The sequence below is a fragment of the Molothrus ater genome, chromosome 3, assembly GCF_012460135.2.
Source record: "Molothrus ater isolate BHLD 08-10-18 breed brown headed cowbird chromosome 3, BPBGC_Mater_1.1, whole genome shotgun sequence".
Classification (NCBI taxonomy): Eukaryota; Metazoa; Chordata; class Aves; order Passeriformes; family Icteridae; genus Molothrus; species Molothrus ater.
Window position 1 is genome coordinate 78,735,927 of NC_050480.2, and position 13,243 is coordinate 78,749,169.

Genomic DNA, 13,243 nt, shown 5'->3' on the forward strand with positions numbered 1-13,243 from the left:
ACCCTCCTTCCCAAGAAACCACAAGTGCTGCCACTCACTCGGACTTTACTGATGGGGTGGTGGATTCCTTCAGTGCTGCTGACTTCTTTCAGCGTGATTGGGTAAAATTGACCTTTATTCAGGTAAGTCATTGTGCTGTCCCCAGGCTTCTGTCGGAGGGACTTGGAGGCTTCCAGAGTGTATTCAAAGTTATTCCTATAGAGTGAAGAGGGTAGTGATTGCTAAGGCATTTTCCTGGAAAGCTGATTAAACGTTCCACATTTAATTTGGAGAAATTCCAAAGTCATTAGCTGACTCATTAAGCCATCACCAAGCAAAGAAGTTGGAAAACAGGATGAGCCCCTTTTTCAACCATTTCCTTCATGAATGAACATTTAAGAGAAGTTCTTGGCAAGCTAAATCCTAAGACACATCAGCAGTGTGTCTTAGGGGATATGTGTGTCTTAGGAATAGGGACCTTCCTAAGACTGGAAGGTCCCTATTCAGGCTGAGAGCAGCAAGCTGCCCTCAACCAACAGAAAAGTATCTATTAACAATTTAATTAAATTCACAAGCTAATAAGCTACTCAGTGGCTATCACCCTCTTGGTCAACTGCAACTATCAAACAAGTTGCTCCCCTCCTCTGGAGTTCAGGTGAGTTTTATTTCTCCTGTTTTTGATGTAGACTTCCAGCAGACTGAGAGCAAGACAAGCACACCAGGGAGAGGGGCACAGATGGAAGCAAACTCCCAGATCACTCCCAGACAGTACTGCCCCTTCCCATGGGACACAGATTTGGTGCAAGGACCATAACTGAAGATGGGTGGTATTTCCAGTCCTCCAGGTAGTTTTCTTTAAAGTATTTGTTTTCTTTAGAGATACAATTTTATCTTTACAGCTACAATTTTCAACTGTGAAATTCAAAAAAAGCAGACAATTGTGGGTTTAAGATCCACAGACCCCCTCAAAATCCAACTGTGACTTGGTGCAAACTGGCATGAGTTGTACTGCTTGCTCATGGACAACTAAGAGAATAGGAGGATATGGGCAAATGGGAGCCTTAAATCATTACCCAGAAATGCTGTCAAAAACATAATCTTCTGAATTCATGTTGGCCATTCGGAGATTCAGTTCAGTAGGAAAGAAAACCTGAAGTAGACAAAACAACAATTAACACTGCAGCAAAAAGAAAAGTCAATATTAAATAGATACTCCTTACCACAGAACTTCTGTCAGGCAAATTGTTCACCAGATAACAACTGATTTTTGGTTTCAACAAACAGGACACTTGAATAGTGTTTTAATCCAAAACTTTTGGGTGTCAACTAAGCACAACATCTCGTAAGCCTTCCAAGTCAGCTTAAGGCAAAATTTTAATGCTTTCCCAAATCTCAAAGGGCATAGCTACACAGCTCCTTGAGGTTTGGCTTAAAAATCAAAACATGGTTACAGTGCTATTTTCAGTTGGTATCATAAAACAAAACCCACAGATTTTCTCAGTCAAGGGCCCTACATAATCCACCTGTTTTCTATGGACACACACCACACCTAGAAACTGGCAGTAAGGAAGCTTACATACAGTCACTTCACTTTGGTACCTGCAAAGGCACCACAGAGTGCTGAACTCTTGCAAAACCTGGCTCTATGGATCGAGATAACTATTTCCACACTCTGCAAGCCAAAGCCTCTGTCACTAGTCAGATTAGTCATTCGCTTTTGATAATGACTGCATGTTGTGAAGGTTTTATTTACTAAGTTTTAATTATGCACTTTTCTGGGAAAGCTGCCTATTTCTAAGCCACTTGACAGATTTCTGTCATGTAACAAGAACAGTTAAAGACGGAAGTGAATATCTTCATCCAGATCAAGACAGACAGACACACACACAGCAGCTGCCTCGCCTGGTACCTCTTGCACACCCTCCTTGAAAGTCTCCGAGAAGGTGGAGTCTGGGGTTCGCCTCTGGGAGTTCTGGGGCTGTGTGTTGGAACTGAACTGGTCAGGGTTGAGGTTCCTGTCGAAGACCACCACGCGCTCGGGCGGCTCGGGGTGGTACACGCTGGGCGGGATGCCCACGGCAAAGCCGTGCGCCTGCGTCTCCGTCTTGATGGAGTGCGTGGGCATCGTGGCAATGGAAACCGTCACCGTCGTGTCAGGCGTCGTGAGGTGGCCTCGCTTGTCCATGCCCATCTGGGGGGTGTGTGGAAGTACAATATTGAAAGGCACATTTTTCAGAACCTGGACCCTGTTTTCTCCAGCAGAAATGAGCGACTGTTCTGTCACGTTTGGGATGCTGTTCCTTAAAAGGGCAAAAAGAAAGCAGGCATAAATTATACAGCTTATTTTCTCAATAAACAAGAGCTAGAAAAGCTTTTCAACCTTTTGAAGGACAAGGACAGCTGACACAAACTCTCCTGCTTGTGCAGAACAGCTCAATCCTAACCTGAAAAGCTGAGAAACTAATTAAAAAAAACCCATAACTCCTCTCTCACTGTTAATCATCCCACCTTGGAGAGTAATTACCCTGGAGCAAAGGGTGAGGGTTCGCAGCCCAGATCCTCACTGCCTGGAAAACAGCAGACTAAAACTAAGCACTTCCCACCACACACTGGCACACGCAGGCTCCACGAAGCTGCTCTTTGGCAGAGGGAGAAGGACTGGCAGCAAGGTTGCTGCTCCTCTGCCCCAGGACTGTGCACCACCTGGGAAGCACTAATAGGGAAATCACACCCCTCGTTTCATGCACAACCCCCCAAGAAAATCCACACCGAGACTCCTGGGAGTGGTTGGCATAACTTGCCACTCTCCACCCCACCACATTCATTTCTGCCAGGACAGCACTGAGATCTGTGGCTGAGCTGACCTCATAGCTAGTAACCACTAAGTCAGCCTGCCCTCTCTTTCTCCCTCCCCACCAACTGGTCCTGCCCCCTCCTCTACACCAATTCAGACATTTCCCCTGCCTCCTTGGTGAGCCAGTTCAGCTTGCCTGGCTAGCAGAAAACTAGCCAGCTTTTCATTCCCTGTTTGGTGATGGATCCATGTGAGACCCAATCTGGTTCAAGAGTAGCAGGGGGAACACATGGCTGGGAACCAGCCTGCTCTTCTTGACAACAAGTCATTCAATCAGCTCAGCCAGACCACAAAACCTCACCTCAGGTCCTTAAAGCATTCTAGTCTGTCCAAAGGAAGAGGATGGTAGGAGTGGAAACTGGCTTGAGTGAACCTCCCATTTGTTATATTCACCCAATCAGTATAATCTGCTTGGGAGGCATGAGAGAGGGAAGGCCGGTAGGGGAAGCCAGACAGAAGTTGCAGAGAATACAAAGGAAGTCCCCAGACAATACAAAACCAAATCACAAGCACTTTGAAGAGCTTCCCAGCTGGCCCTTACATGACACAGCAATACTGCTGGCACCTGAGAACAAAAATCAGCAGAGAGCAACTGAAGTAACTGCACGAAAAATGGAAAGTGTCACCAGTGACTGCAGCCTGGGGGGATGCCTGCACCTAATGTTAGAGAGCAGCTTTTGCTAGACTGACTATATGACATCAGCACACCAAAAGCAGATAGATGGCATTGAGCAGCAGTTTGAGCCTCAGCTCTCCACACCATGGTTCAATCCCCATCCTGTTCCTGAGACAACACAGAGGCACGGAGTAAAAGCTAACAATTTATCTCCACACTGCAACAAGTTACCTTCCTTCAGCAGCTTTGATGGTCGAGGAGACAAGGGAGGAAAGAGAGAAGCAATAATAAAAAATAATACCTTTTGCTATGGTCTTGTTCAGGATGTTCTACCTCAGGCTTGGCTGTTGAAGATCTCCTCTCCCTTGGAACCTGAGAAATTAAAGACATAATATAATTCAATTCTTCCTCCCATACAAAAAAATTAGCTCCTTAAAATTTGGTCAAATTAAGGAAGCCTTGCTTTGGATGCCAGGCCAGCCCCAGGAGATGCCCCACAGATCCCTGTGTAGCCAACTGACATGTGTCAGCCCTGAGCTCTTGCCAGCACCAGGTGGTGAGACCACCAGTGCAGAAAATGATACACCTATGGCTGGAGCACCAGTTCTGGGGTGAGCAGGACCAAGAGGAGATTTCCCAAGGTTTGCTGGCAGTGCAGGTTCTCTCCTCTGCAAGCTGGCAGAGTTCAGCTTGCTGGATGAGCTTGTGAAAGGATGCTGTCCCACAGCCACTTCCCCAAGGACACGTGCTCTCTAGGCCATTCCCTTTAAGATCAGTTGAGGCTCTCCTTTCTCCTCTGTGATCAGGGAATTTGGGGAGTACCATGTCCAATAAACATATTGAGATACTACAGCTCATATTTCTGCATGGCTGCACAAAACACACTGGCCAAAACTATATTAAAACTTTTATAAACAAAATGTAATCAACATTCTGATTTAAGACAGCTTAGTATTGCTTCTTGTATTTTATGCCACAGACAGGATTTGCCCTGAAAACACAACATCAATCAAACAAGTCACTTTGCCCAGACATGTGCCATTTCCCTGGCTGCACTGCAAGGCCAAGGCACACAGGAGAAGGTGAACTCTTGGAGCTGTGGTGGCTCAGCTCCTTGCATGGAGCACATAACCAGCACTCCAGCAACCCAAACAGCTCTTGCAGCTGCTGGCAAAAGCCTGTGGTGCTCAGGTCCCCTCAGCCACACTGCAAGTCCACACAAGCTCTCCTGCCATCCCACATGTAAGGCCTAGGACTTTTGTCACCCTCATCACGCCTCCTGAACAAGCAAAGCAAACATCTTCTGGTGAATGTACAGAGGACTGAACTCCTACCACGCTCCTTCACCAAAGCCTGTTCAGATCCTGCCTCCATTTGCCAGCCTGGGTCCAGGCTGGGGAAGCACTTCAGCACGAAGGCAAAGGCTGAGGGTACACCAGCACCACCAGCCCCGACTGAAAACTATGTCCTCATTCTTACATATAACCTGGAATCCCAGAAACATCAGTACTGTTTGATTTCCCACAGTAACCAGAAAAATTTGGAGACCCTCTAGATGGAGACTGCTGGGAGACCAGCACTAACTAGTCAGCAAAAAAGAGTTTTCCAAGCTGCGTTTGGCCAACACTCCTGAAAGAATTTCTATCCAAAATTTGTTTCCTATAAGGCCTTATTAACCACAGTTGAGCAAGCTCAGTAGTTGAATGGAAGGAAACAAAAGTTTTTTGGTTTTATTGTTTTGTTTTTTTAATAGGAAAATGATCTCATCAGCTGCCTTTAATATGCAGAGAAGGCGTGTTAGAAATGCCTCGACATCATCTCTCTATAACATTACTCCATAGCAGCCCTCAATAAATCTTTCAACCTCCAGCCATTCTGCTTTACCCAAGTGTGCAGCCTACCTGTTCTTCCACCAATTTTTTCTGTACACTCACTGATACCCAAACATAAGAAGAAACCCTGAATTAGGCACTAATGTACAGCAAATCCCTTCTGCTTTGCCGAGCATGAAGGATCAACACCAACATTCTTTTTGTAATCTACAGCTTTAGAAATCAAAATTGATCTTGTGGATTAAAATTGTTCTGGTGAAAGCATGTTGTTGTTTGGGGTTTTTTTCCCAAAAGCATAGTAAGCACAAGCACAAAGCAGAAAGGTAGTTTTCTCACAAAACTAGCTGAATAACATCCACATCAGTGAGTCTGTGGCATTTTGTCATGTGTGTGTGGAGTGTTAATCTCCATATTAAGCATTACAAGAATATTTTGGTATGTAAGACATATTCAACTCTTAAAAGGGCAGGCAAGGGTTTTGTCTGCACCAGGCAATCTCTCCCAGTGCTTGAAGAACACAACTGAGGCTGGCAACTGCACTCACCACTGTTAAAAGACACCAGCCAAAGCGCCAGGCAGGAGAGCTAAGTCAGCCTCCTGGCGTTCCTGCATGCTCAGCAAAGGAAAAACAGGCATCTCCACCCGGTGAGCCAGGCCACCATAACACAGGCATCCCAACACAAGCAGGACCCCTCCCTGCCTGGAAATGCCTGCTGCTCTCCACTGCCCTGGCTAGAGATAACTACCCTAGCTTATACTTTTGGTATTCGGGAAATAGAGCTCAGCAAAATGCACCCCATGCAGACCAGAATGTTCTCTGACTGCTCAGGCTCCGCTGTGAGCACCTAGGAAGGCAGAGGTCTCCAAGAAGACCATGAACACTGGGCAAGACAATCACTGCTATCAAAGGATTAACAGATTACAGCAGCTGAAGCTCACTGAGGGTTAGAGGGATGCAAACAGCAACTCTTTCAGGTGGACACTTCAGCCCCACATACCACCAAAAATCTGTAACTGTATCTTAGTATAGCTGAGCCTAAAGTAACACAACAAAGCCCCAGCAAAAGCCAAAGTTCCACCAGAATAGGGACCATGTGAGCAAAAGGAGTTTCTTACTCCATGTATATTTATATTCAGGCAGGGATATGGTCCTAAAGTGTCACTCTTTATGACTATTTCTATAACACATTGCCTCTTGCAGAACTTGGGGTCAAGAGAAAAAGTGCTACTCAGGTTGAAAAGTAGCAAAGTGCTACTTAACTTTTACAACAAGATCTAGGAGATCTTATTTTACAGAGCTAAAAATAAAACAAATTTTCAGAAAGAGAGACATAGGGTTTTTTCAATTTAAAACCCACACTGTTTAAAGTCCTTGTGATCTGTTCACAGCTTCTGCAAAATCCTCCAGCAAATGACACCTGTTCCACAAGTGGAACACGAGCTCTGCTGGCTACGAGAACAAACCCAGGCCAATCTACCTTGTAGTAATCATAGAGCAGTCCGAGGGCAGCTGCACTGTCTTCGTCCCCATTGATGCTCATCATAGCTTTGGTAGCTGCTGTGAGGGGATTTTCAAGAAAAGTTTTCCAGGCCTCATCTTCATTGGTGTAAGGACGTCTCTGAGAGTAGAGAGAGTCATTCTGAAGAACCAACACGGGTCTTTTACTTGAATCATAAAAAAAAAAAGAAGAAATAAAAAAAAGCCACCTGTTAGAACACATGAAAAACATTCCAAAAGTTCTTCAAAATTAGCTGTCCCAGTTTCATGGGGTTCATATTCTGATTCAGTGTACTGCAAGGATTAGTCAACACAAAAAGCCCAGAAACTTAATTCTGATCTCACTCATGCTCAGAGTAAATCAGGATTAATTTGACCAAACTCAGATGGATTACACCAGCCTCTACAAAAAGACAAAGCCATGTAAGAGCACAACTGACCTGCTCATGCTCTGAATCCAACCCAGAAAGAGCAATGCACTTCCTGGCCAACCACCTACAAAGCTCCAGCACATCCCATGTAAAACTGCCAAGGTACAGCCTGATCCAGTTCCCACGTGGAACTAGAAAATGTGCATTAACGAAACATCTCTTTTCTCCAGTGCTTTCAAGTGTCTTCACTCTCAGAATAGATCTAAAAACACCACCTAGAAGCTACTTGTAAGTTACGGATGACATGGGGAAATTGGTAAAGGTGGGTTCAAATCAATTTGGCAGTGTTTTTTTCTGACAAGGGGGAATAAAAACAACTTACTGCCTGGGTACTGTTGAAATAATCCAGCACACTAGTTTGAAACAATCAGATAAGTGAAGAGAAAGGAAAAAGATGAGTTATTCCCTTTGTGCCGTAGTATATATATATAAAATTATATTTACTCCAAACATTTGGAGATTGCTGGGAACCAACAAACTCCAAAATGACTTGGAGATTCTGTCCACAGACAAAAGCAAGATGTGTAGAAAATGTTGTCCTACCAGCCTCGATAATATTTTTCTGTTCTACTGGTAAAACATATGCTTCATCTTTTAAGTCAACTCAAGTTCATTTTTAAATCTGACTTTTAAACCAGTTCAGTTTTCTTTCCAGTGCATTAGTTTACATTAGTAAACATTAGTTTACAGCAGATGGGCTGGGGGAGCAGGAGAGGCTTTTTTACTTTCCGTAATAATCCCAAACTTGACATTTTTAGTGAATTGGCCATAGTTAAAATAGAAAAGTAGTTATTTAAAAACAACTAACCCCATAAAAAACCCCACCACCTTCACATCCTTTTCCTAGTAGGGAATCCTTCTTTTCATCTATTTCAGATACATTCAGAGACTAAAATATACTAAAAATACAAAAAGTTGTGAAATAGAAAGTTGTGAAATACTCTAATCACTATAATCAGCTTAGCAGTATCCTACATTTATCACCACCTTCTACCAAAAAGATTGCAAAGCAAATTATGCATTCGACGCTTTATCAGTTACACAAGTCACCCTGCCGAGCTGCCATCGGACAGCTTGGCTGAGCTGAAGGCACTGAAAGCAAGTGGGAGTTTCCAGGACTTGTAAGAGCACTTGGTGGCTATAAATCAGTACTATGTAGTTGAAAGAAGAGCAAACAAAAATGACAAAAGAGACAAGTTCTCGCACCAAGCCCGTTCTTTAGGTCTTCATACGTATTTGTACACACACTGACACAGACACCCGAATGCAGAGGACAGCTACTTTCTATCAAAGTGAGACGACCCACAGAAGACAAAGCAGAATTTTCTTTAGGGACGTGGTACAAGCTATTGTTCTTCATATAAAGGAATCCTCAAATATCCATAGCAAATGGGAAAACTCACAGAGGAAAAGGCAACTGAGGTAACCTGGGTGCAGTTCCCTTGATCCATCCCCACCAAGCTAAGAGGCTAAGTCAGCCTTGCTGAACTCACAAAAACACTATGCTGATTCCCTCCAGCAACACAATACTCACATGAGAAACAAAATCATCAGAAAACCAAAAATACTGAGAACAAAAGCCTCAACTAGCCAGAAGCCTTTCGAACGCAAGAGCTAAGTATTTTTGTGTGATTCCTTTGTCATTGAAACACCGAAATTCAATGCACATTGCCCTAAAGGTAACCCACCCACCTAAAAAAGCACAGAAAAAGTTATCTGCAGAATTATCAAGAAAAGCACAGTGTTTGGCAGCAACTCCCTACTTCAGGGGAACCACAGCTTCTTTCACGAAAATGAGAACATATTGATAAGAGAAGGCAAACACATCTTTTTTTCTTACATTTTAGAAGATAACCGGCATGCTGATCTGCTCACACAGTGGTAGAAGTCCAGCAGAGGCACAAAATAAGGCTTCATACAGCAGTTCTAATAATTTCCCAATTATATTTTCCACTTGACCACAGTGGGAGCAGATAAATACTACAAAAAGCAGAGACTCTTTACCTGTGAAGCTTCCCCAGCCTGGGATGTTCTGTGTTCAGACCACAGAAACCATTCCTCCCTCCTTCACTGCTGCAGGACCAGCCGTCCTGTCCTGTCCCTCTTACCCTGTGACTCCCAGAGCTGCGCAGCCATGCTGTGCCTGCTCCTGCACAGAGCTCACCTCTAACGCTGAGGCAGCACCCAGGATTTCTGTCACCGGTGTGCCAGAAAAGCAAAGCGCATACACCCAAACTGCTACGACCTCATCTACTAAGTGTCACTGGAAATAAAAACACCTATGAAAAATCCTAGAGATATGAGTTAAGTGAGCTGCTGCATTGGAGTCCTCTTCCTAGAAAGTAGCATGTTGAAACAAAAAGTTGGGTTTAAAATCCTACACATTCCCTAGGAAAGGAGCGCATTTGAGTCGCCAATCATTCAAAGTATAGAAATTTTTAAATCTGTTCTTGAAAGCAAATCTCTTCAGAGCTACCCCATTTTCTGGCACTCAGGTGTCCACGGCCACTGTCAGCAGATGACACAGTGACAAGTGCAGCAACAGACCCGAGTCCGTAAACACAGTCTGGGATCCGCTTGAAGGCGACGTCTCGTATTCAACACCACGGAGTTACAGAATACACACACCTCGAGCTCAGTTTAACTCTTTTCAGGACCCAACTTCGGCTACTCCGGGGTCGCCGCAGCCGAGCTGGCCGGGAGCCGCCCTTACCTGCCGAAGTCCACCTTGCCGGAGGGATGCGCCTCGTAGAAATCCATAGGGGCGGCTGCGGCCGCCGGGCAGCGGCGCGGGGGCTCAGCCCGGCTCCCTCGGCCCGGCAGCTCCTCCCGACGGCGCGGCCGCCGCAGCCGCCGCCCGCATTTAAGGCGCGGCCCGGCGAGGCGGGGGGCGGCCCCACGCCTCGCTGCGGGTGTCGGGTTTCAAAGCCGGCCCAGCCCCGGCGCTCGCCCCGCGGGGCGGGGTGGCTGCCGGGGTCGCCCCGCTGCGCCGCCGGCTCCCCCCCGGGGCTCAGCCCCCGCTCCCCCCGCCGTTCGCACCGCCCCGCCGCAACCTCCGGGTACTCCCCCGAGAGAGAGGAGCGAGGGGGGCGGGCCCGCGAGAGCGGCTGCTCCGGCCCGGCCCCCGGGCGGCGAGCCCCTCTCGCCGCAGCCCCCCGGCGGGGCGGCAGCACCGGTCGGACCGGACGCGGTACTTCTTCCCCCGCCCGGCTCACTCACTTGTCGTAGTCCTGTGTCATGTCTGGCGGAGGCAGCGGGCGGCAGGACTGGCCGGGCGGGTCGGGAGGAGCAGCGCCGCGCACCCGCCGCTCCGACGGGTTTTGTCGGCTCCTCTCGCCCGCTCAGGTGCTCCCGCAGCCGCAGGTGGACGCGCGCCGCGCCGCGCTTCCCATTGGCTGCCGCGGCCCGAGGGGCGGGGCCGCCGAGCCCCAATTGGTCGGGCGCGCTCGGGGGCGGGGCCGACGGTGTGAGGGCTCCGCGGGCCGGGGAGGCGGCGGCGGGACAGAGCCCCGAGCGAGCGAGGGGACAGGCCAGGAGCCGCCTGGTATCCCTCCCGCGCTAAAAATGGGATTCCCTTCTCCCTCTCTCCCCTCCCATTAACTTCATTTCTTTTTCATGTACTGCACCCACTTTTAGAAAAATCTAAACTCGCCACAATGATATGAATTGTCTTTACTGTAGTCTTAAGCTATGCCACGGAAGGTTTACGTTGGATATTAGGAGGAATTTCTTTGCGAAGGAGCGATTAGACATTGAAATGGGGTGCCCCGGGAGGTGGTGGCCTCCTTGTCCTGGCGGTTTTTAAGGAAAGACAGGATGTGGCACTGAGAGCTCTGGTCTAGCTGACAGGATGGTGTTTGGTCATAGGTTGGACTTGATGATCTCAGATATCTTTTCCAACCTAATTGATGCTGTGAATTTGCACAAGCACGGCACCAGCTGCTAAAGGGCAGCAGATCCATGTGTTACTCATTGCCTCTCAGATGAACCCGGGTTTGGGGAGCAAGGGACACTTACAATGTGGACAGTGCTGAAACTGCATCAAAATGCTCCAGTGTAACACCAACAGCAGCATCACAAACAGCAGATTTATTCAAACTGGCATGCATGAAGTTAAATCAGATCTTGAGTTTCTCCTTGAGAAATAGGGGTGGGAGGTTGCTTGTCTAAGTAACAAGTTGAATCAAACCCATATAGCAACAGCGCTATCTATCATATGTCAAGATGCTTCAGATAGCTACTGTAATTTAAAAGTATGCTCACTAATAAGAGGTCTCCTTCTAGGTCAAAATCTCTTCTCTATTTGTACAGGATATACTCCAATGCAAAATTATAGAAGAACAATTCAACCAACCAACTGAAGGAAATATGAAACTGAAGACAAACTTTAACTAAGGGTCTAATCCTGGAAGTTGCTTAATATCCTCTGACTGGATTACAGTTAGTGTTCTAAAAACAAAATGCTTTGTTTGGATCTGCAAACACTGCCATTAGGATAGCAAAAGATAAATACCAATACTGAAGTAGGATCTCGCTCTACAAAGTGAAATGAACTGATGTAAATTGCTCTTTATGACATGCAATAAAAACTATTCTATATTTTGAACTCATCTTTAAAATGTAATTCAAGATTACATAGAAGAAATTTCTTATCTGATCTCACATACGAAAAAAATACTGTCACCTGATTAAGAGGTTGGAAAGTTACATTTTTTCAAACAAGTATAACTTGCTTTGTTTCCGATACAAATTACAAAACCAGCTCAAAATCGCAAGTACTGGGAAGGACTGCTGACTTTCTCAGGCGCCATTCACTCCTCATGCTCCCTGCTTCTGTTCATAGAGTTCTGGGATGTGCAGATTCAACAGCTGCTTTTTGGCACAGGGGCACACTTTTCACTAACAATAAAATCTAATACTGCCCTGTAGCCATAGGTGACCCAGATGCAGGATGTGCTGGAGTTCAGTCACATGTTTATATTGCACCCCAACTGCTAAAATCTTAGTGATGTGCCACGCTTGATATTTATATTTAACTTGAGTTTACCATGATTTTATTCCAAATAACTCAAAGCTGTTTGTCTCTGCAAATGGGCTGCCTTTTCTTAACAGCCTGATCCACTGATGAAAACTTGGTTATCACCATAGCAATCGCTTCCACATTCAGGAGACAATGATATAAACACCGGATTGTGACACCGCTGGCTAATCTGCCGGTCACAATCTAGACTCTGCAACACCACTTGTAGGTGTATTTATGTGATGTCACTAACTGGGTTGCATCACCACCAAGTAAAATCAGGCAAGAAGCACAAAGGGATTTAGCAGAGCTTTGGCTGGGGCATAAAGCCATGCCAGCCTGGTGGGGCAGTGCTCTGGCAGGACTTCCCTTGCCCTGTTTGACTGGCCTTCCCTCCAACTTCTTCCTTCTCTCAGCCCTTTCACCTCAAATTCACTGCTCTCCTCCACCTTTCATGCCCTTTCCTTAACCGCTCCTCTGCTTCAGTCCTTCCTTCAGCATTCTCCTTCCTCTCTTCACACATTTGTTTCCTTTTAAATGAATCCCACTCAAAACATACAAGGAATCCCACCACACTCATACATCATTGGTACCCATCAGGCTGAGCACTGTCCCATCATGCTTGCCCCTCTTCCCAGTCTGTCTTTTGACACTGCTGTGTAGAGAAACTGGGATTTATTCTAGACAAGAATTAGCTACTGTTATGACTTACCTAACAAATATGGGTTTAAAATCTCATACCTGATAATTATCATCTACATGCTCTGGTCATTCACACCTGTGTAATAAACAAACAAGTTGCATCAGGTTGTGGCAGTACTTTTGATTTCACAAAACACGGCAGGGAGTCAAAACAAGATACTTTTTGCTTAATCTGAAACCCTAAGATACAACAGCTGGGCTGCAGAGCTGGATGTAAAGAGCAGGGAAGCTCCTATTCTTTCCATTACACAGCACACCAGGCAAGCTTTCCTTCTCTGCCAACAGGCCTGTGTTTGCTAAGGATAGACCTG

At 46.2% G+C, this 13,243-nt stretch overlaps 1 protein-coding gene across 1 annotated transcript in view; it reads right to left on the reverse strand.

The window, feature by feature from the left end:
- The window catches only part of GRHL1 (grainyhead like transcription factor 1), a 37,522-nt gene extending 30,583 nt beyond the window's left edge, over positions 1-6,939 (reverse strand). Inside the window, exons 1-5 of the mRNA XM_036381341.1 lie at positions 6,760-6,939; positions 3,751-3,821; positions 1,889-2,279; positions 1,053-1,129; positions 39-195 (exon numbers count right to left, since the gene is read on the reverse strand). Of these exons, the coding sequence (XP_036237234.1) occupies positions 39-195; positions 1,053-1,129; positions 1,889-2,279; positions 3,751-3,821; positions 6,760-6,825 (762 nt within the window). The 5' untranslated portion in view covers positions 6,826-6,939. The remainder of the gene's footprint in view (positions 1-38; positions 196-1,052; positions 1,130-1,888; positions 2,280-3,750; positions 3,822-6,759) is intronic.
- Between the last annotated feature and the right edge of the window lie 6,304 nt (positions 6,940-13,243).